The 24,638-nt window shown below is 41.0% G+C and overlaps 1 protein-coding gene across 1 annotated transcript in view; it reads right to left on the bottom strand.

Annotated features, from left to right (window-relative positions):
* Window positions 1-7,059, bottom strand: part of DUSP22 (dual specificity phosphatase 22) — a 63,045-nt gene extending 55,986 nt beyond the window's left edge. Inside the window, exon 1 of the mRNA XM_045841761.1 lies at window positions 6,668-7,059. Coding sequence (XP_045697717.1) covers window positions 6,668-6,688 — 21 coding nt within the window. The 5' untranslated portion in view covers window positions 6,689-7,059. The remainder of the gene's footprint in view (window positions 1-6,667) is intronic.
* Between the last annotated feature and the right edge of the window lie 17,579 nt (window positions 7,060-24,638).

Genomic DNA, 24,638 nt, shown 5'->3' on the forward strand with positions numbered 1-24,638 from the left:
TCATGGAGTCTGAATTCAGTCCAGAAGCAAGAACACAGTAGGAATGAAACCATGCTCACATGGTAAGAAGGATAGATCAAAGAAAAAACTTACAAATGCAACTTGGGAATGTTCTGTGACTCTAAAAGACTAAGTTTAGAATTGATCCTAGCTACCTTTAGGTCTTAGAAACAACTGTTCTTTCCGTCTGCAAAGGATGTTCTTTCCCCATTCTTCACCTAGGCGGCTCCTTGTCATTTAGGTGTCCCATGAAATGACAGCTCCTAGGGAGGTCTATCCCAACCACTACAGTCCCTATTACTCTATCACATCACTCTGTCTTACTTTCTTCATCACATTTATCGATACCTAAAATTATTTAATTTGCAAACTTTTTTGGTTGACCTTGAAGCAGGGACCATGTCTGTCTTCTGCCCTGCTGTGTCCCCAAATCCTACCATTGAGTCTGGCACATTAAAAGATAACCACTAAAGGAAGATGATACTGCTGGTCAATAAAGATTCTTGTTTTATTGTTAAAAGACTGTCTTAAGATAGACTATGAAAGGTAGACTCCTTCTACAGTAATCCTTTGAGACCATGCTAAAAATTTTCCATGGTTGATGGCTCCTCTTGATGAATATTATTCACATCTATACCTTATTGGCAATGGTCATACAAAAGTGCATAAAAATCAGCTCCTTAGCCACAAAAAAACTCTTAAGCACAAAAGGATACTGCTTCTAAGACAGAAAAATATTTTGAATTGACTTTTTAAATAGTTCTCTTAGTTTATCAGGATGCAGTGGAATCTAGGACCACCACCCAAACAGATATGAGGGTGGCAATTCTTGATCAAGCAGCACTACAGGTAATGGGACTGGGAGGGTTTGTGATTCTCCCTAGGTCAGCAAGGACTTTCTGAATTTTAAAGCCTGGGTAAGGGGAAGAACTTTGGTGGATTCTTTAAGGGTTAAATGTCATAGACTTTCTTAATACCATTGGTTTATGAACTTAACCAGTTTGCATTTATAAAATGAATTTTCTGAGAATAGTCTTATGTACATTCATATGCCTGAAGCATCTATTCCTTCAATGAGATAAAACTACAATGTTGAAGAGAGAAAGTATCCAGGGGGTGGTGTAGAGGAGACAGAAGGACTACCATCATGGAGCTACCATAAGCCCCACAGACACAGCTGTAGCAGTGTGCCACTCACAATATACTCACCACCCACAGTACACTTACCTCCCACAAAGGGATTCCTCTATAAGCTGCCTGGGACTAGTTCGGGTGGCAGGACCTTCTTGTCTTGCACACTTATTTCCCCCTACAGGATCTACCATAGTGCCTGGACAATAGCAGGTGTTCAACAATGTAATTTGATGAATGGGTGAATGGACAACTAGGTGAATTATGAAAGCCACCAAGTCAGGTGCCACCATGTGGAGACAGCAGCATCTACTACACTAAGATGTCTAAACTTCCAGCTCCTTACCATACCAAAACAGTGCTTTTCGACCTTTTAGGCCCTCTACCTCCTTGTAAGAATTATTCATCTTCAGATCACACAGGCCGCAGGAGGTTCTGAGTGAAGAACCCTCAATGGGGGATGATTTTGCCTTCCAGGGGACACACAGCAATAAAACCTGGATACATTTTTGGTTGTCACATGTGGGGAGGGAACTACTGGCATCTAGTGGGTGGCTGCCTGGGATATTGCTAAAACTCCTAAAATGCACTCAACAGTCCCACAACAAAGAACAATGCTGCAGAAGCTGAGAAACCCTGGACTATACATAAGGGGCATATTCCCTCTGCTCTCTTCCCTTTTAACTATATTCCTTTTGTGACTATACTCCCTTATCTTCCTAAGGAGAAAAAGCCATTTTAAAACAGATGTCAACCATATCCAAGGCATCTGTCATCACTACTATAACTATTGATGCACCAAATCCAAGTGCAGATTTGTACTTTATAGTTCTCAAAAATGTCTTCTAATAAATTCTCATTTGCTTCTCTCAAGAATTTGAGTAGAAACTGAGGTAGGTACCATTATACTCATTTTAAAGCAAATAAAGAGACTAGATAAGCTACCCAACATCACTATGAATCGAGGGAAATAAATTGAAGCTCAGAAACATTGTGTCTTGTTCAAGATCACAGCATGAAGCAGCAAGAGTGGTAGAGACACTCCAAGTCAGGCTTTCTGATACCACCATCCTTCTTAATAGTGGGTCTCTCATGAAAAAGTGATACACTAATTGAAGTGTTTGCCTCCCATTACCATGAGTAAGATATAGGAGTAAGCTTCCTATAAATACTGGGACAGCACTGTTTTCCACCAGGATGGATGCTTTCAGAGGACATGGAGCCATAAGAAAGGAAGAGGCCACCAGACTGCACAGCTGAGAACTGCATGAATTGAACCAATCCTGACAGTCAGTGGGGGAAAAGACACCAGAGCCAGACAGTCCTCATATCCTACCCTAGCATGGTAATACTTGAGCCTGTTTTTATGTCATTAGGGTTGATCAAGATAAAAACATGTACATGGAAGCATTTGGGGTGGGTTTCTCCAACATAATGCTGGCTAGACAAAGACTAGATTTTTGTTTTTTAGTGAGGTATTCTAGTACTTAAGACTAATAAAATGATGAGGACAGGAGTTTTCTTTATAGGCCTCCCCCAAAGATGTGGGGGTTTAGACACTTGAGAGAACTTTGAGTCAATTAGGAGTTTGCAAAGGCTCTACAAAAACATGACATTGGCATGTTTAGCCTATTTAGTTTAATTCTAATCCTCCTAGAAACATTTACTACACTGATCTTAGCAGCACAGTGAGGCACTCTTCATTATGGCTATGAACCAGATCATCTGGCTTAGAGTCCAGGCTCTGCCACTTACCCAATGGGTAGTTTTGGGCTTGTCACCTAACCTCTGTGTACTTCCTCTATAAAATGGGAATACAAATAACAGTACCTACTTCAGAGGGTTGTGGTAAGGATCAGATGAGTTCTATGTGGTAAAATCTCAAAACATTTCCTGGCACACAATAAGCTCATTAGTGATTATAATTTGGGCCAGTTCAGAGAATCTATTTGGGAATCGCCAAAAAGCAATGAAATGACAGTTTTAGTTGCCTGCCTTTCCTTCCTCCTCTTAATCAATGTCAAACATGAAGAGGGGAGGTGGCTTTCCTATTTTGCAATTAATTTGTAGTTCTGAAGAGTTTTTCAAGTTACTTTTAAGTGTCTTCAGAATTCACTTGGGATGAACTGGCATCCTAGCTCAAAGGAGGAAAGACTGCTACAATCTTCAAAATTAGTGGAAACTGGATTCCAAATACAGTTCTGCCACTTCCTAGCGTCGTGACCTTAGTCATACTACTTAATCTAAGTCTCCATTTCCCAATCCATAGAACCTTGCACAAAAAGGATAAGACAGACTGACCTCCTAGGACTATAGTGAGGTTTAGATTTTATAAACTGTAGGCATGTGATATGAGACTCAAAAAATAATAGAACACAACTGCTGTGTTCTTTCTGTATTTTCTCATCGTCCTCAATTGGCCAGGATACAGAAGCCTCTTTCCTTTGTATTCTGTGTTAACAAACTGTGTACACCTGAGATGGGCATGACATTCTCCCACAAGAGATTGGAACAACTGGGTAAGACCCTCTAAGAGGGCATGAAATGTAAATAAAAACTGCTATACTCAAAGCAGTCAGAACAGAATCTGCACGGGTTAGTTCATATGTTTTCCTTTACCAAGGATGACCAACTTGACTGAGACTGGAAAAAAATTTTGTCCCGGTAACCTCAGGACACACATACTGTAAATTATGTTTTTAATTCTAAGGGTATTTATTATATGTTACTTATAAATGTTTTTAGAAAAGCATTTCTATGGTTAGCACCTTATAATAATTCCACTGACATACTGCGTATCAACTTTTTTTTTTTTTTTTTTTTTTACAGATAGGGAAACAATGAAGCCTAGTTCCAAGTCACACAGTAACACATAGACAAATTCTACTTAAGGCTTTTAATTTCTGGCTTCCAGCAACCTACTTTGCCACTAATTAATCTTGTAACTTCGAGCGATTCATTCTGATCTCAGCTTAGACATCTTTATCCCAGCAGGATCCTTGGTCTGGCTTGAATGACACTTCTAGCTTTCTTTCATCACGTCTATTTAGCCCAAGCTTCTGAAATTGTTTATCTTATCCTCTGGAGCCTCTACTCCTCCCCACCCTGTGTTTGTGCATGTGTGCTCTCTCTTTCTCTCTTACACACACACGCAGACACCCATGTTGTGTAATACAGTAGCCATTAGCTACAGTAGCTAAGTACTTAAAATGTGGCTAATTCCAAATGAGGTATGATTTAAGTATAAAATATACACCAGATTTTGAAGACTTAGTACAAAAAAAGCTATAAAGCATTGTATGAATAGTTTTATATACTGGTTACATGTTGAAATGACAATATTCTGAATATATTTCAGTCAAATAAAATATATTACTATGATTAACTTGACCTGTTTCTGTTTACTTTTTTAATGTGGCTACTAAAGAAATTTAAATTAAATATATGGCTCACATATTTCTATTGGGCAATCACCAGTCTATACTGAACGTTCTATGAAAGACCTTTGTTTGTGTCATTACCATTATACTCTAACCTCACCACCTCTATCATTACAGCACCTAACTGTAATAGCAAGTACACAATAAACATTTGTTGAATTAAGGATGTCTCTAAATCTATCTGTATGTATGTTTCTCGATGCCTACATTGGACATAGTGGTTCTATTTACAATACAAGCTGGTTTGTATAAAAACATTAGCAAGAAATTTATTACTTTTTTTGAAAGGTAAAATCGTGATATGAATAGGACTGCTTTTGTTGACAACCCTGAAATTAATTTTGAACCCTTGGATAATCATTTATATTTTGAAATATGTTCTTTAAATTATAATACATATGTAACAAATTAAATGATGAAACAGCTGGAGAGTAAACAATTTAAGTGGAAAAAACTGCAGAAAGAACAAAGGATAGCTAAGGTTTGACCACAACTAATGGGAAAGCAGACCGGGCCCACAAACTTGTGAAAGCAACTTTATTGTTCTGTTTTAATTTAAGAGGCAGAAGACTTGTGGTGCTGACAGACTCCAGTACTAATGGGGACGTAATGCCAAGTATTTATTCAAAAGACAGTCTGTTTCCAAACTTTATCAGTGTCCCACGAACCATTCCCCACCCCCCCCAACAACAAAAACAACCCACACACAATGTATACAATTCTGGTTACCAAAAACCTCAGATATGCAGGCCCAAAACACACAAAAGTTCTTTCATAAACTGGATCTGCAGAACACAAGAAATACAAAGTGGGCAGGAGAAAAGAGTTAACTACATACATAGCACTACTTCTACTGCCCTTTTCCTTGTCACCTAACATTCCCTACCCCACATCTGACACTCCAGCTAAAAGAACCAAATCAATACTGACCCCAGTGCTGATGCAAATAAAAAAATAAAGCCACATAGTTACACCCACCAAATATGAAAACTGAATGTATGTGGAGAAGTGGGTGAATGGAATGCAATTGGGGAAGAGATGCAGAAGACCAGAAGCTAATCTCTGTCCCAGGACCATTTTAAAGACCTGTGGACTTGTCTTTGTTAAAGGCTTTTTAAAAGTTTTTGCTTTAATATCTTCCCTTTAAACCAGTAGTGTCAGATCACGCATCCTTTAACCTTGTAGTTGCCATGAATACATACACGGTCAACTCCCAGGCAGCTCTGAACTGCAAGAGCTGACATCTGGTACCTTCCAGTGGCAGGAAGGATACAAGACTATCCCACAGCCTGGGGGGTGGGCGTCTGGAGAAACGAGAGCAGAAGGTGGGGGCCAGAACAAATGAAAGAGAGCTGCACGGATTTTCTAGAAGGCATAATCTGCACAAGCAGCCAACCAACAGGTTGGCCTTGTTCCATAAGCCACATGACCCAGTATAAATCAGCTTTGAAGCTGTTCTCTCACCTGTCCCACACTCACCCCACCAATCTCAGGACTTAGGCCTCTGTCAAATTCTCTGTCCACAAGAAAGTTTCATCTGTACACACGGGGAGTTAAAACAAACAAACAAACAAACAAACAAAAACCCTGAGGAGAGAAGGAAGTTACAGAAGACACCTATCTACTGCAGTTTACTAATGACATGGGTGGTGACGCTTCAAGAACCCAGTCTGGGAGCGAAGTGGGGAGAAAAAGAAGAAACCGCAGCGCTCGGTGCTCAGCCAACGCGTCGGCAGAACTACCAACGCTTTTATAAAGGGCAAGCTGGTCGTCAGCCGCAGAACACCAAGGGCAGGGCTGGCGCGCGGGGGACGGGGGATGGGGTAGGGGCGCTGCTCAACCGGAAGCCAGCAGGGCCCCGATGCTGGGGGCGGGGGGGGGGGCCGGGCGGGGGCCTGGATACGCAGACTCACCCAACACCGCCCAGATGCACCGCCCCCTCCCCACGTTGCTGTCGCGGGGACGAGACACCAGGGAGGCAGGTGCGGAGCGAAGACAGGGCAACCGGCAGGGCTTGCTCTGACCAGCAAACACCGCGGGAGGGAAGGCTGAAAAGTGGAGGCAAAAACAGCACAGATGAAAGAAAGACACTTTACCTTGTTCATCCCATTCCCCATGGTGGCTGAGTGCGAACTCAAGTACCCTTGGCAATGAGGGCGCAGGCTCCCTACTGGCGTTACTGCTGGAGGATTAGGAGCAGGTGGGGCGGGAGGGAGGAGGCGCTGGGGAGGAATTTCGTGCTCTAAGTATAAACAACAACAACGACAACCGGGGCCGTCAGGGAGGCAGGGCTGTTTCCAGGGACTCGGCAGGGACTCTGGGGCTTTCCGCCCCTCCGCCTTGGACTTCCCAGTCGGGTCGGGCACAGCAGCGGGGTCTCTGCCGGGAAACGGTCTCGCTTCGCCCGCAGACGCCCAGAGCGAGACCCTCGCAGCCCTCCCCGGCAGGCTCCCTGGGAGCTGTAGTCTGACGCCCTGTGGCCAGCGGCCCGCGGGGGGAGGGGCGGGAACCAGGGTTCCCGGCGCGAGCGACAGTCGAGCGCGCACGCGCGTTCCCGGAGCCGGCGGCGGGCGGGGGCGGAGCGCGGGGGGCGCGCAGGCCTCACCCCTACCTAGAGGCTGAGCGTCACCAGCTACCTCCGGCAGGTCCAAGTCACCAAAACATCCGCAGACCTTTTCCCTTGGGGCGACTCATGGGGTCGGGGGCGGGGGCTGTTACGGGCAGTCGCCACCCTGCCTTGAGGGCCTCGGTGAATCAGGTGCTAATCACCGCGGCTCCCCTGACTGGTTTTTCTGAATACGGCGGATTTAGGCCCCGGTCGGGGGATTCCTCTGGCTCTCCCCCACCCACGAAGACCGAGAAGGCACACGCGATGAGGAAAGGTGGACTCGGTTACTCATCTCTGAAATGACCCTACCTCCTTACCCTGGGAGAGCAGATGGTCGTATCTTAGACCTCTTACCGTGGCTTTGGCCATCTAGTGTGTCCCTATTTAGATTATAAACTGGCTCTGGTAGGTGCATGGGTGTGTTGACACAATTGGATTTGGAAAGCCCCTGTCCTCGTTAAGCGGCAGAGTAATGTCTGCGTTGTGATTCTGTCTGGAGTGGACCATTTTCTAACCTGTAGCAGAGTTGTTTTGAGTATTCTGTCACCCTGACTAAAACTTTTAACTTCTTCCTTGGGGACAGAATCCTTGAGATAGGGTTTCTCAGTTTCATTTTTATATGGTCAGCAATACCCTGGGCATAGTAAGTACTTAATGAGTGTTTTTTACACGAACACATGCTCTGTCTGATAGGGCTGAGCTCATCCCTGATGACCTCATTTCATCTGCTCCTCCTTATTCACTAAAAGTTACAGCTACATTGGCTTTTTGGGTGTTCCTTGATCATACCAGGCTTGATCACACACTTGGGCCTTTGTGTGGACTCTGCTTTCTACCTAAACATCTCCGTCTTTAGTTCTTTGCATATTACCAAATGTCATTTCCTCAAAGAGGCTTTTCCTTACCACCCAATTTAAAGTAGATTATCCAGTCACTATCATATTAACCCTGTATTATTTTCTTCATAGCACTTAACAGGGTCAGATATTATATTTATTATATTTATTTGCTTACTTTTTATCTGTTTCACTAGAAAGCAAACTCCCGAGGAACTGGACTTATTCTGGACTTACTCAAGGAACTGGACTTGTCTGTCTTATTCTGTACTATAGCCATGTGGACTGGGACAGTACCTGGCATAGACTGGGGGGAGGGGGGATGAGTAAATATTTGTTGAATAAATTAATGAATTTCAGGGGCCTGAGAAAACAGCAGTGCGAAAATGCAGACATTTTGGAAAGAATTTGCAGACTCCATCTTGGCCATTTTTTTCCTTGTATGCCACATCTCCTGTGAAACAATAGGTACCAAATCCCCACATGTAGGAAGCCTCCACTAAGAGTACACACAAAATTGTCTACTGCAGGTAGGATGGGACCCAGACCAGGCATCACACTTTCTGCCCTTTAATTCTGGAGTATTCCTTTCCTACCACCTTCACTTCTTCTACTCCCTCATGCCTTCCAGTCACCCTGGCAGCCCACCTCCTACCCCTCTGCTCATCGCCATCATTTTTACTGACTTCCTGCTTGTAGACAACACAGCACGGTTAGTGGACTGCCTGGGGAATCCCAAGACCCACTTTGTTCCTAAATCTCACAGTGATCTTGGGCATGATGGTCAACTTTTCTGAACCACTTTCGTTCTCTGTAAATAAGCATTGGACTATGAACTTTTGAAAGTCCTATCCAGCAATCAGTGAAGTATTCCTACTTCCTTCCACTCTACTTGTGCTGTTGTTGCTTCCAGTAGCCAATTCAACTTTCAAGAACAAAACCAGTTCATGAGATGGTACTTGCCCATAAATGACAAATCCATACCCAAATTTTCTTTTGTCATTCATTTGGAACTTGTCCTTCCTTTTATTTCAGTCCTTATAGGTATATTTCTCTAGCTCAGATCATCTGCTTAACAGTCTCTCCTAGGCTCAGAACCTGCCATGGTGATCATCTAACAGAAGATCTGGCACTCTGGCCTGCTTTCTGTATGGCCCTATAAAATATAACACATGCTCAGATTCTCAATTTTAGATTTTATGTTCTCAATTTTTATTTTATTTTATATTTTTTGTTAAATGAGAAAAGAAGAGACCATTAACATAAGATGTCAGAAGAATCAGATTTTTAAAATTTATTATTTTGTGTGTGTTGAAGAGGGAGTAGGGTATCCATAAAGGATTATTTCCCTCACAGATTGGATTTTACAGTTGTAACAGGTTTGTTTACTTACTGATTTCTGTCTACATTTTCTAACAGTTGTTGAGAAAAGAAAGTTGAAATACCTCATTATAATGGTGGATTTATCTATTTCTCTTTTGAACATTATATGCTTTTACTGCATATATTTTTAAGATTTTTGTTAGGTGCACACACATTTAGGACAGCATGTTCTCTTGATAAAATGTCCTTTTTCTCATTGTAAAATTTTCTCATTATTTTTGGTAAAGAAGTCTTTTTTCTTGTCCAGATTTAGTTTGTCTAATACTAAGCCACTTCAACTTGCTGATGATTTGTGCTTACATGGTATATTTTACTTTTAACCTACAATATCTGCATCTTTATATTTAAAATGCACATCATTTATTTAGTATATCAGAAGTTTACAAACTATAGCCCAACGACCAGCTGGTTTGGTTTTGGTAAATAAAGTTTTATTGAAACACAAACAAAAAAGACTACTTCCCTCCATCCTATCCTAGACCTTATTCCACCTCCCTCCATCATAACAGTTTTATCAGTTTGTCGGCCTTGCATTTCTATTACTAAAAAAGAGAAGGGAAAGTCTGATCCAATTTGGCAATATGTCCCTATTTTCTCTCTTTTCAAAGCACAACCTCACAGCTGAAGCTCTCAGGCCAAACAGGTGTCCTGCCCATTTCCAAACTCTTTCCTTTCTTCCTGCTTTTATAGCTCCAGATGATGGAAGGAAAGGAAGGAAGGAAGGGTACTCCTAGTCAAAGCTGGCATGCTTCCCATCTAAAGGAGAATCTTTTTGCATTCTCTCACTCATAAAGTTTATAAGGCATGATAAGCCCAGTGGAATTTCTCTCCATATAACATTTTTTACTTCCACTTTCCTTCCTGCTATTTTTATGTCTATTAGCACATCCAACACCACAAATTTTGGCAACAACTCCTAAACAGTTAAGCCTTCTTGTGTACCCAGTGAGAAATGGTGTATCAGTCATATGGGCCAGCTGGTCCATACACATGTGGTTAAGGATAACTGGTTAGTGAGCAATTCTTTGAACTTTAAGTTGGGAGTGTGTGAAATTCCACAAGCAGAAGCTTAACCATTAGAGTCAGCCAAATCATTAGGGGTGTTACTGATAATTTCAGAGAATCGAGATAAATTTCTGCCCAAACAAAAAGTATTTGTGTAATCTTCCTTGGTCTTTTGAATATACTGTAATCCAGGCATTTAGAGATTCTGAACCTTTAGCATTGCTGACATTTTGGGCTGGATAATGTTTTGTGTGTGTGTGTTGCGGGGGGGCGCTGTCCTTTGCATTGTAGGATATTTAGCAGTATTTCTGGCCACAGCTACTATCTGTCAGTAGCACCCCTCAGTTATGACAGTTGGAAATGTCTTCAGTTCCTGGAGAGCAAAATGTACCTCCTGCCACTATTACATGTACAATGGTGCCACAGAAATGAAATCTCTCTTTTTCTGTGTCATTCTTTTTTTCTCTCTTTTTCTTGCTTGATAACCAGTTATGTCTACACCAATAGATAGTGTTAGTTCTTTACAGAATTCTCAGGTCACAAATTAAGAACAAGAAGTTAACATGAAGAGAGCTAATCTAGCCAAAGCATGAATGAAAATAAAAGAAAGCTAGAACTTAATGAATTGTGGGAAGAAAAAAAAGGTGGTGTCTAGAACTACCAAAGGAAAAGCACAAAGCATCTTCTGTTTCTCCAGAACTGTCCAGAAAGAGGGTACCCAGTTGCCTGCTTCAGGCCATGTGGAATGGGCCCCTCAGTGACCTCACCCTTTAAAAGGCCACTGATTTCCAGCCCTCCGAGCAGTCTTCTGATTATAAACTTGATTTCCTCTTTATACTTAACAGGTTTGAGGAGCTCAAATCTAAGAGCAGAGAGAACTGGAGACTGTGGGGTCAGAGAAAAACAGCAAGAAGAATGGATATCTAGCTAGGCTAGCTGGGCAGAGAGGGAGTTGGAGAACTGAAAGGAGGTTAATAAGGAGATGCTAGCAGGCATTTAGTTGGGAGTCAGTAAAGTGTGTCAGCATGTAGAATTTCTGGGAGGGTTGGCAGGGGCAAGGTCAGTCTGGGAGGAATGGAGTTATTAGGCAGATAATATAGCAGAGTATCAGGCAAAAGAAAAATAAGACAAAGCCCTGGCTCCTAAAAATTGGATAGAAGGTGACACTGTTAGCCTATACATGTTAATGTGTACACATGCTGACATATTGTCAACATACTTAGTTCCCAAAATTGTAAGCTTCGTTACGACAGCAGGGCCAATTGTTATCAGTCTTAGTATCCAGCACCTAAAATAGTTGTGAAATGTGAAGAAACATTCATATGTCCAAGTATTCACAAATAATTCATCCTTTTTTTATATGTCAGGTACTCCTTCAACACTGCATCTACCCACATTTACTTTTTTAGAGCAAAGCAATTTCCAGGTGGGATGGCTCTGTCATCTGGGAGTGACCAAAGTTCTACTGTCCTTTGTTTTTTAAACTGAGGGAGTGTACCCAGATGAGAGAGAGAGAGCCCAGTACTTTTTGTAGCTCCGCTCTTGATATGTTCTTTGGTCTTTGGTTAAGAAACCATGCCTGGTTTATGAATATCCATCTTGTAGGTTGACTATGGTTATTTTCCTTATCTGGAATGGTTGGGTTATCTCTGCCAAGGAATGTCTACCAGAGATAAAAAACAAGTCCTTTTCATGGTTTAAAAAAAATTTTCTTTGTTGATGATCCAAGTTCAAAACAGCTGCCAAAATCTGAACCACTAATGTTCTTTTAGACTAAGTGGAATAATCATCTTTTTCATTTAGGTCTGACAGTACTGGTATAAGATACAATTTGGGCCTTGCTTTCTTACCCTAATTTACCTGCACACAAAGAGACACATCCATGAACCTTTACCAGTTGCCTTCTATATAGTACCATGTTCGTGCTCTTTGGAGCTTTATAAAACTTGATACAAAGCTACCACCTGGACTGCAATCTAGTGTAGAGTGGGATAGTCCCTAAGTATCCCTGGTTGGAGGATCTTGTCTGTCTGCATTTACCACACCTGATGGCCAGATGCTCTTTTTGGAGGTGCACTTCTGCTTCTTCAGATGCCTGCAAGGGCCAGGGGATGGCCCAGAAGTAAAGACCTAGAGAAAATGGCAAGGGAAGCCCCAGCTCTGAGAAGTGATTGGTCAAGGTTAGCCCTCCTTTGAGAATCTAACACCCATCTGCTAAATTTTCCTTTAGAGCTCTTCCTAGTGAAGACTTTTGTTTTGGTTGGTTTTGTTTGTTTTCCACCCTATTTTGTAAAGCAAATTGAACTACATCTGAAGATATTAAAAAATGTCTGGGTAGGGGGCTGCAGCAAGAAGGGGGTTTCCTCAGAGAATGGAATGTCCCAAGACAAACTTCACTTATGAGAGGGAAAGTCCATTTCATATGACATAATGGTGTCATTATTAAACACTCTGGTGAGTTTTACTTTTGTTAATATTTATCACTATATTCATTAATCATTGATCATTAAAACCCCATGAATTATGAAAAGTCCATAATAAATAAAGTGCTTCTTAGCCTAGACAACAGACCAGGGTTATTTTCTTTCTTACCCATGCCAGAGCACTTGTATTTTCTCACTGGTCTGCAGGAGGCCATCTGCCCCTATTCAGACAAGATATCTCACCCAGAGCCACATGTTATTGAAAGACACCCATTAAGTGCCAGTTGTCCTGTGCTTTTTACCATCTTAGTCACACCTGTGCACCCTTTCTATACAGAGCTTCTCTTCAAATTTGCAAAAACAGTAATAGAACAACTGCAGAGAGGATAAGCAATTGCCGCACAAGTTATGTTTGGTTCACAGGAAGTTAGGGCATATTACTGTCTTACATCTCATATACCCAGTAAACCCTGAAAAGGGGCAGACAGTCTGAGCCAAAGCTTGCCCTGGTTCACTGACATATTACTTGCATACTGGACAGACTACAACAATGTCTCAACCGAAAAACATATATATTTGGCTTTGCACTGACGTCAGTTTCTCCCCTATATTGCTCCAAAATAACAAGGAGGTGCTATTTTACCTCTTGTAATTAAAGGGTCCATGAAGGTGCTTTTTCTCTATCAAAGGCATAGCTTGTCTTGCAGGTGACATGAGATCTCTGTCTCTACACACAGAAAAACTGGTGACTTAAATGACAGTTCCTTTCTTGCTTGTGGAGGTTTTGTCTAGCAGCCCCATGGTGAATAAGTGCTGTACATGGGTAGAAAGATAGAAATGTAAGATAGTGTGATAGGTGGACATCTTTCCTCACTACAGTGCTTTTTAAAATATGTACAGTTTAAAATGAACTTTTGCTTTTAAAATCTCACTATTTTTGTTGTAGTTATAATAAACAAATGAAGCAGGAAGCTCTCTGCAGCTCTCTGTGGTTATTTTATTTAAGCTGTGATGAACGTGTGTGTGCGTTTTCTCTTGAGTAGCAGCAACTCTACAACTTGGGAGTTGGTGTAAGTGTTGATTCCAATTGCTAGGATTAGTACATATCTGACTATCACAGATAGGGCTGCAGAAGTAAAATGTCTAAGCAAGTGGTCAGCAATACCACTTTGAAAAGGACCATTCTTTCTTCTAGTTATCAGTTTAGGGTAACAGTTTCACAGAATAAGATAATACTCTCTTAGCCCTCTTTACCTATTTCCCAAAGAAATATATAGTCTTTGCAGCAGCCATTTAATTTTGTAGAATATCTTATTTCTAAGACATTTAATCATTACATAAAAAGAGGAAGCAATTTGATTCTCTGACTTGGTATAAAGTATCTCTTATGTGGGGTGACCAAATTGTCCCAGTTTGCCCAGGACTTCCCTGGTTTTAAAACTGAAAGTCCCGTGCCCTGGGAGGCCTTTTAGTCCTGAGCAGTCCAGGACAGCTAGTTACTCTACAGATACAGTGTATTTGGGGGACATATACATCAATTTTAAATGGGAAAAAATACTTAATTATTATTTAAACATCTTCCTCTTTATTACAAATAGTTCCATGAATGAAATGTTGAAAAGGAGCAGGTGCCTCCCATTACTGGGCAGGGCTAGACAGATTTCTGCTGCATTGTACACAAAGCAGAAACTATTCTCTCCTAGAGGATTGTAGTGGGAAATTGATACCTTCCAGAAGGGAAATATTGGCAGAAGAAAAGTCAGTATTTTTCTCTGGAGAAAAATACAGTTTGATTTCTCCCCAAACAAGTCATAGTTGTGTTAGGTTTCATTTGAATATTTTCCCTAGAAACTGTCTCAGAATAACCATGCACATCTACTAGATTTTCCTTATAATATTAAATTGAAGAGATAACAATGCTAGAAAGAGTAAGTGCTTATTTCAAAAGAAATGGACAAGTGGTTAGATTATCATAATATGGATGGTTTGGGTACCTAAATACATTAGTGCTTCCTGGTCTTGAATCTACTCCCTGCCCACTGCCCCACAGCCCAGTTCTGCTCTCCAGGTATCATGGACTCAGAGGTCCTGGGCATGCATATTCTCCATCTCCAAGCATTCAGATGGCTTTTTAATTCACTTAACTAGCATTTATTGAAAGCCTGTTATGTTCTGGGCATTGTCCAGAAGCTCTGAATGCAAAAATAAAAACAAAACTACCCTACACTTAATGCACATCTATTATAAGTCAGTGGAAAAGAGGGTTTTATACATAAATACCTTCCATGCAGTGTGGTATACCCTGAGTGTAAAACTTGCTTTGGGAAGTTAGTGGAGAGTACTGTTATAACTGCCTCAGCAGCCTCTTCTTTTCTGTAAAAATAGGCATCCTCATATTTCTGCATTTCTGGTATGCAATTTCCTTTTGAAATATAAAATCATGTATCTTAAATATAATTTTGGTTATTTAGAGCCAGGAATATAAGGTTGCCCTGTCTTAGTACCACATTCTAGAACTCTTGGTTCCTAAAGTATCATTTCCAAAGGTGTTGTGTTGTATGGAATGATGCATGCACCTTGTACCCAGACACAATAAAGGCAACACCAGAATGTGCTCGTTTATAAGCCAAAACCAAGTTTAGTGGCTTCCCACCTTTCACCATCCCCACCCCCTCCCCTTGCCCTTTATGGGATTCTCAAAGGTACCATTTTCAAGGGAAGATTTGAACTTCAGAGGAGTTACAAATAAATAAAAGCCACACACACACACACACATGCTAGTTTGGGAAATATTCAGCCTTGTGAAGGAAAACCTTTTTGCCCGTACTTCTTGAGGAAAACCTGGCCTCAAGAGATAAATGGTTGGTAATGAGCTAAATCAGCAAATTGAATTTGGCACATATTGAAGAACATTGAATTGCAGAACTTGAAGCACCTTTGACAATTGTAAGATTCTAATCCAAGCCACTTGGCAATTGAGGCACCAAAATATTAGATGATTTTCTTAGGACTACACAGATAAGCAGTATCAGAAAATATTTGTTGTTCCAGGTTCCCCCCTTATTGCCCAGGCCCCACCTCTGATTACTCCCACCTCCCCACTATCCAGCAACTAGGAGGTCAACCCTCAGGACACCTCAAAGCCTTCACAACTTTAAACTCTGCTACTACTCCAGGCTACTTTTATTTGGGTGGGTCAATAATCATGATATAGTAATATATTGAACATTCACCCTGAGAAGGCTGGATGAGATTCCAACCAAAGACAAGGAAGGCAACAACTGCTTCAGGTAGAGGGAGGTGTGTGAGCAGTGGCACAAATATGGTAGGTAGTCAGACAGGCCTGAGAAGAGCAAGACAATAAGCCAGATATGGAATGTCATCAGGGCAGAAAGCCCCAGGTGCGTAGCAACAGGAAAAACTGTGAAAACAAGGGCCTCACCCCTGGTTGGCCTTTCCTCCCCTAACATATCACTGGTCATGCAGTTTAAACCCCTTGACTTTTGATATGGCTGGTCTGCAGTTTGGACCTTCTCTTGACCTTTCATATTGCTGGGTATGTGGTTCAGGCTCTCCCTTGACCTTTTCTGCCCTGTCATGTTGCTAGTTATGTGGTAGACCCCCTTAGAGGAGGAATAATGGGCAGGAGAATAGCCTCATATGACACCTATACAAGCCCTTGCACAACCACTCCCTTAAGCATTAGCCCCTAGGGATAACATCTAGGCCTCAGTTGTGTTTCAGCTCCAAGCCCAGAAAAGCTGCAAAACCAGACCAGCTATGCCAATGTTGACATCTGGATGAGCTGCCTTGATTGATGACAGACTGCCCTGGCACCTACCAACCAGTAGAGACCACATCCCTAAAAGGACACACCTGGAAAGCTGATGAATATTCTATTGAGATCTTCCCCTGGGGCCTCCCCCTTGAACTCCCCACCATTAAAAGCTTTTAGGATGGAGGACCCAATGTGCTCTCCCTCTCTGGAGTGTTCCTGCACATTTCCCAGCTCTCTTTTCTTTCCCCCATGTGCATCACTTTTACCTTTCTCCTAAGCTCCAGGCCCCGCCTTCTTTTGCTTCTGTAACTTGTTTCCTGAACCTGTTTCTTCTAGAGCTCACTTCTTCCACCTCTGTGACTTTCTAAATAAACTTTTACTTATAGTTTGAGTCTTGGCTCTGAATTCTTTTTTAGCCACAACTCAAGTTCTGAGGTTGCTGAAGTGCAGTCTGGGCTGACTCCACCCATCAAGACCTTGTGCTGTTTTTGCCACCAACACAAAGGCTGGCAGTAGAGGTATGTTTCAGATAGTAATGTGAGTGGGGCCTTAGCAAGACCCTGAGAAATTGAAGGGAGGTTAAGGCCTTGAGTGCATCATCTCTCTGAGAATCATTTATTAGGAAAATTAACCTGTCATTAACACTGAAGATGGATGAGTTGGGGAACAGTGAGATCTACTAGGAAGGTATTTCCATAGTCTAGAGGTGATGTACTTACATCTAAAGAAGTCAGATGGACAGAGGGGATAGGGTAACATGGAGCAGGGGGAGCATTAGTCAATGACTAAATTGTATCACAAATATTGCACACCTACTATATACCAGATACCAGCCTGGGCCTTCAAGATACAGAAATGAAAAGGCATGGTTTTTATTCACAAGGAAATTGTAGTTCCATAGGGAACATGGGCAAGGGATTAGTTAGATGCCGTACTGTATGCTAAGTGTTGGGGACAGGAGAAGGAAGTGGCTAAGGGAACTCAGAGAGAAGGCACTATATTAGTGTCTTAACAGGTAGCTGAATCCAACAAGATAGTTCAGGTAACTGCAATGAGGAATTATCTCATGCAAGGTGTGCCAGAATTGAGAAAACACAAAGTAGCTGCTGAGGCAGCAGGAGATGACTATGGTGAGAAACTGTTGCCACCCCTAAGCCTCAAATGGCTAGAGAAAGAATAGGTTGATTGGACCTCAGTAGAAGCTGAAGCCATGGCAGTGGGCCACCTGACTGGAACTGTAGTTGGGGAGTGTTGCGGGCTGAATTGTGTCCCCTGAAATTTATATGTTGCAGTCCTAATCCCCAGTACCTCTGAATATGACTGTGTTTGGACTTCAGGACTTTTAAAAATATAATTAAGGTAAAATGAGCTCATTGGGGTGGGCCCAAACACAACTGGACTGGTGTCCTTGGGAGGAGATTAGGACACAGATACACACACAGAGGGAAGACCTTGTGAGGACATGGGGGAACACCCATCTGCAATCCAAGGAAAGAGTCCTCAGAAGAACCAACCTTGCTAACACCCCAGTCTTGGATTTTCAGCCTCCAGAGCTATGAGATGATAGTTTTTGTTGCTTAAAGAAATAATAGATGTTGTTGGCCCAGTGTATGGTGCTTTGTTACAGCAGCAGCCTGGGCAAACTAACACAGAGAAAGAAATCACCATGGCCAGAAGCTTGATTTGATCAGGGAGGTCATGGAAAGAGATACTCTGGCCTTTCTCTCCAACTGCTCTCTCATCTCACTTAAAAGCTAAACCCACCTGGAAGTCGGCCAAGGAGCCCAACTCATTTGTTGTGTATGTTTAGTCTTCCAGGGCACTTGTGGGACAAAGGGGGTAGGAATAGAGCAGGCTGGGAGAGGGAGTAAATAGAAAATAATCCTCAAAGACATCTCATCTAGTTTTGAGAAGTCAGGGTGGGTACATGGAGGAGTGACTCTTGAACTGAGTCTGGAATAACAAGTTAGTTAATAGGTTGATACTATTCTCCCCTTTTTACAAATAAGAAAATTAGGCTCAAAGAGGTAAGCAAATGGCTAAACCAGCTTTCACACTCAGGGCTGCCTGGCTCAATAGCCACCAGTACAGGTTGCATTCCTGAGGGTACAGTCATCAGCCAGACAATAAAGCCTGGATAAAAGGCAGTTTCAAAGAGGTTGCTACAGACACAAAGTCATTTTGGTAAGAGAAACTGTCACACCCTGGAGGTCATGAAGTGGTTTACCAAGTTGAGCGTATAGAGTGCAAAGTGAGAGAGGCAAGATAGGAGAAGGGAGGCAGGACCAGATGAAAAACATCCTCATATGCCATGTCAGGAAGTTTGGATTCCTTAGAAAACTTGGAGTTTTTGAAGAATTTTGATTTTGGAATGAGCATCTTGAGGGCTTTTGGAGGATGTCATATTCTAGCAGGTGAGATTGAAGATGGGAAAATCAGTTAAAAGGCCTTTGCAGAAAGCCAGGTGAAAAATAATAAGGGCCTTAAGTACAGACTGGTAGTGAGGATGGAGAGAAGAGGACTGATTGGGGAAACAGGAGGGGCGAGAACACACTGGACTTGAAGAGTAACAATGTAGAAAGTGGGGAGGAGAGAAGAGCAAAGGACCTAGCTTTCCCAGGTTCCTAGCTTGGGAAACTGCATGGATGCTGGTGTCATTCACAATAGCTGAGAACACAGGATTGGTCGGCAAATGATGATTGCTGTCTGAGCAGGCTGAGTTTCAGGTGTCTCTGAGTTACACAATTAGAAAATATAGAGCCAAATTACACAACAATGATGTAAATTTTGTTAAGTGTCTTACAGCATAAATTACAATATGTTGATTGCTCTGAAAAAATGATTATTTTTCCTGCAATTGTTATAAGAGACAAGGTAATACCACCATGATTAGGTCAGTTATAAGTATGTTATTTCAATAATTTGTTAAGCAGTTATTAAGTTTTAACTTTGCATAAAGTACTGAAATAAGTGTTGGGAGATGGAAAGGTATCAGAGAAAGGTGAATAAGACAGATTTTTCCAGGAAGAGTTGATGGAATACCAAAAATAAAACAAATACATGACCCAAAAACAAAGATGGTGGAAGTGCTAAGTGTGGAATAAATGTGGTCATTGTGTATCTAAAGATTCCCAACTTAACATAGATATGGTGATGTGAGCTACCTACACATCCTGTTCGTCATCTTATTAGCAGTAGAAAATAACATAAGGGCTAGAAAAAGGTGATAACTTTTAAATCCACCTGGGAGAGCAAATTATCCATATCATGCAGTATATCTCTCTCCAGAGTAGTAGCTCAAATTAGCTCAAATAGGCAACAAATAATGAATAAGTGCATTATGAAATGCCAAAATATGTAAAGATAAAAATGCCTGTGTAAATCAGTGGCTCCAAAGATTGTTTTATGAGACCTTAATTTGAAATAATTTATTTTATCATTCATATCATCTTCAGTGATTTGGTAGTTCTGACAACCCCAATTAGGATCAGAAGATAGTCCTTTAGAACCAAGTAGTGTAAAAGAGAGACAACCTAATTGAAATATGGCTCTTAATCCTCCTAAGAGTCTCTTGCATCTGTGTGGTTATGCTCTTGGTCAAATAATGTCTTTAACATATATTTGAATAATAAAGATAAAGCACCATGCATTTCCTTTATTGCAACAGAAAAAACTATACATTTGTAAGGCCAACTAAATAAATAAAGTTCTATTTTATTATATTTTAATTGAAATCACAATAAAATAAGAAGAAAGATGAGGAGTTCTGATACATAGAAAACAAGGAGTATCATTCCCACTTTAACAAGTAAAATCTAGGTAAACTATATACTAATAACTTTACTGTAGGGTAAACAGAAGCAGTCTGGCTTCCCCACCTAGGTGTCTGGGTAACTAAGGGAAGCAGTTTTCCATAACCTTGAATGGGCCTGATAAGTAGTGTTCTTATAGCTTTGAGATTGGGTCTGATAAATGGTTCTCTTAACATGAAGTGGGCTCACAAGCACAGAATCACTCTATACAATACAACATCTTGGCTTTCTGCCAGCTTTGTTTGTCTCTAGTATTTAAGGGGGCAGGGGCTTCCCACTGGACACACGCAGCTTGCAGCGTGAATGTCTCTCTCACCCGCCTTTAAATAGAGGAATGTCAAGGATCCCCAGGCTCTGCACAGTTCCTCTTGTCTGTCCAAATCTAGAGTGAACATGCCAGGCCTCAACAGGCTGCAACACATCTACCCATCAGAGACCTAAGGTCATAAGTTAACTAAATAGCTCCAAGTCCAAGGGAAGATAGGTCCTTTAAAGGATAGACAGGATATGAGCACCTGTCCACCAATAGTAAAACATGGCAGAAAAAGAAGCTGGATAAAACATGAGCAAGTAAGAGCTAAAAAATTTTTAATACATTGCTTCATACTTGAGCTAGTGTAAGAAACACCTGACTTAAGAATTTGTACACACCTGTAGCTTCTTCCCCTTAGAGTTTCACCAGATTCTCTTTGGTCTGATGAGGGGAGGAAAGGGCAGGGGATTGGAAAGAACCTCCTATGGTAGTGTACGCATGGAAAAGGTGAGTGCTGTCACTTTAGGAAAATTATGAGTCACACCCAGACCTTTTGCCATTGGGAGAAGGGCAATAATGTCAGTCCTAGGGCACAGGTGAACATGCATTGTGTTGATGGAAGATTAAAAGTAAAAACACTCATCACGGCCCAGTGGTTCAGTTGGTCGGAGCATTGTCCCATAAACCAGAAGGGTACAAGTTTGATTCCAAGTCAGAGCACATACCTAGGTTGTGGGCTAAATCCCCTATCTGGATGCCTACAGGAAGCAATGTATTGATATTTCTCTCTTTCTCTCTCCCTTTATCTTTCTCTCTAAAGACAATAAACATATTCTCAAGTGAAAATTTAAAAAAGAAAAGTAAAAACCCTGTATCTTTGGGCAAGGGACAGAAAACAATCCTGGACCCAGGATCCTATAGCAATACCTTAGATGTCTCATACCACTGGGAGAGAGCAAGAAAGTCTAACACATGGGGTTACCAGATTTAGCAAATAAAAGTATAGTTAAATTTGAATTTCAAACAAATGATAAATAATTTTATTTGTGCAATGTTTGGGGCATACTAATGCTTAAAATATTGTTTGTTTTTTATGTGAAAGTAAAATTTAATTGGGTTTTATCTGACAACCCTACCTATAAAGACCTGCCAAAGATATACAGAAGAATTTTACTCCATGGTAAGAAGGGAAAAGCTCAACCCTGAAGTCCCAGGCACACAGCGCCTGCTGAAAACTGACAACAGGACATGCTCCTGTTTCCCACCACAAAGATAACAAACACTAAGTAACCAGCAACACTAGTCTACCATTGGCAGTGATAGACAAGAACATGGAGAGAACATCTGTCTGTGGTGTGAGAGCACACGGAAGACCCAAAGCCAAGAATGCAGCAGAAACCTTAAGGAAAACTGCCACCCTAAGCACCATCTAATACCAGAGAAACATGAAGCCCGTGGTCCGCTGAAGGTACCCAGAACCAAAATCCAATTGAACTCCTGACCAGATTGACTTAACTCCCTGAATAAACTACTAGAAGAAAAGTCATCCTCTTTCTAGGAAGAAATGCTAGGCACCTAAGTATATATACAAAAGAAGTGGAAGCAAGGACTTACACAGATACTTGTCCCCCAATGTTTATTGCAGCATTATTCACAATAGTCAAAAGGTAGAAACAACCAAACATCATCAACAGATAAATGAATAGGCAAAATGCAGTATATACTTACAATGGAACATTATTCAGCCTTGAAAAAGGAGACAGCTCTGAAACATGGATGAACTTTAAAAACATTATGCTAGGTGAAATAAACCACAGCAAAAGGATAAATATTGTATGATTCCACTTATATGAGGTATCTAGAATAGGCGAATTCATAGTAGAATAAAGGTTACCAGGGACTTGGGGAAGGGAGGAATCAGGAGTTACTGGGAATGATAAACTGTTACAAAAATAGTAGTGATGGTTGCGTAATATTGTGAATATACTTAATTTTTGTTATATATTATATATAATTTAATTTACCAAATCATACATTTAAATGTGATTAAAATGGTAAATTTTATGTATATTTTACCACAAAAAATAAGTTTTAGAAGTCTTAGGTTCTCAGGCTCAGGTGGCTTCACAGGCATATATTCCAAACACTTAACAAAGAAATAATACCAAGTTTACACAGAGCGTTCTGGAAAATAGAGACAGAACATTTCTCAAGACATTCTGTGAAGCCAGCATTGCCTTGGTACCAAAACCAAAGACAATAAGAGAAAAGAAAACTACAGACCAATTTTATCATGAATATAATGTAAAAATCCTGAACAAAATATTAATAAAGCAAATCCACTGATATTTGAAAAGTATAATAAATCATGACCAACTAAGATTTACCCCATAAATGCAATGTTGGTTCAATATTAGAAATTAAACTAAATAATTCACCACATCAATAGACTAAAGAAAAAATCTCTGAATAGATATAGATTCTTTTACTTTTTAGAAAACCCAGCAATTGTTTCTGATACAACTCTCAGCAAACTAGGAATACAAGGGAATTGCCTGAGAAAAGAAATGTATTAAATACCTGCAGCTGATTAAAAGATAGCAGCAGAGTAGCTAGAAGCTCCATCCACTTGCTCCCAGACCCAGACCAGTCTCTGCAAAGCACAGAGTAGGCGACGGGAGTCCAGTAAAGAGTGAGAGTGAGAGTGTCTGTGAATGAGTGTGTATTGGATGAGAGTGTGAGGAGTGCACAGCAGCCTACCTGCCTTCAGGGTGCCCAGGAGCCAGTGGCCCAGGCTCTCCAGGTGGAGCCACCACAGCTGCTCAGCTCAGCACTTCCGGCTGCTGTGGTGGATCTTTTTCTTCAATTTGGCCCTCTTTTTTATTTATATATTATTTTTATTATTTTTATTTTGTTTTTTGTTTATTGTGTGTGTGTGTGTAAATGTCTGTTTAAATCTAAGATTATATACTTCCCTTCTATTACTCCACTTCTGTTCTGGAAGCACCTGTACAACAGTGTATAAGACATGGTGGATTGAGTGACTTTCAGCCAACCAGAGGGAAGGGCCCACCAAAGAATGACCCAACAACAATCAAGACCCAATTATAACCAGAGAGCCCACATTAATGGCATAAAAGGCAGCCTAAGAGCATTAAGCTCAGGAGATCAAGGAAACTCTGACCACTGAGCCCCACAGATCTCCTACCATAGAAGATCACACCACAAAGACAGGTAATCAAAGCAGATTAACCTCATATGCAGAAACAAACAAAAAGAGTCAACTAAAATGCAGAGACAAAGAAACAACCTCCAATTGAAAGGAAAGGAAGAATTCCCAGAAAGACTGCTAAATAAAATTGAGGCAAGCAATGTATGAAACATTGAGTTCAAAATAATGGTTATAAAGATGCTCAAGGAGCTCAGTGAGAACTACAAAGAACTCTAGGGAAGCTATAAGGAACTTACTGTGAACTACCCCAGCATGAAAAAAGACATAGAAACTACCAATAAGAGCCCAGTAGAAATTAAAAATACAGTATCTGAAATTAAGAACACAGTAGAAGGAATTAAAAGCAGGTTAGATGAAACAGAGGATCAAATTAGTGAGCTGGAGACAAGGTAGAAAAATAATTCCAGACAGAGCAACAAAATTAAAAAAGACTCAAAAAGAATTAAGAGGGTTTAAGGGAGTTGCAGGACAATATGAAACATAATAATATCCATATAATAGGGATACCAGAAGGAGAAGAGGAGCAAGGGATAGAAAACCTGTTTGAAAAAGTAATGAGAGAAAACTTCTCTAACTTGACAAGAAAAAAATGTCACGGAAGTCCAGGAAGCATAGAGGGTCTTAATTAAGAGGAACCCAAAGATGCCCACTACAAGACACATCATAATTAAAATGGCAAAATTCAAAGACAAAGAGAGAATCTTAAATGTGACAAACAGAAAACCTTAAAGGCAACA

Source organism: Phyllostomus hastatus, unplaced genomic scaffold (assembly GCF_019186645.2).
Source record: "Phyllostomus hastatus isolate PE091 unplaced genomic scaffold, TTU_PhHast_1.1 phas_contig_37, whole genome shotgun sequence".
Taxonomy (NCBI): Eukaryota; Metazoa; Chordata; class Mammalia; order Chiroptera; family Phyllostomidae; genus Phyllostomus; species Phyllostomus hastatus.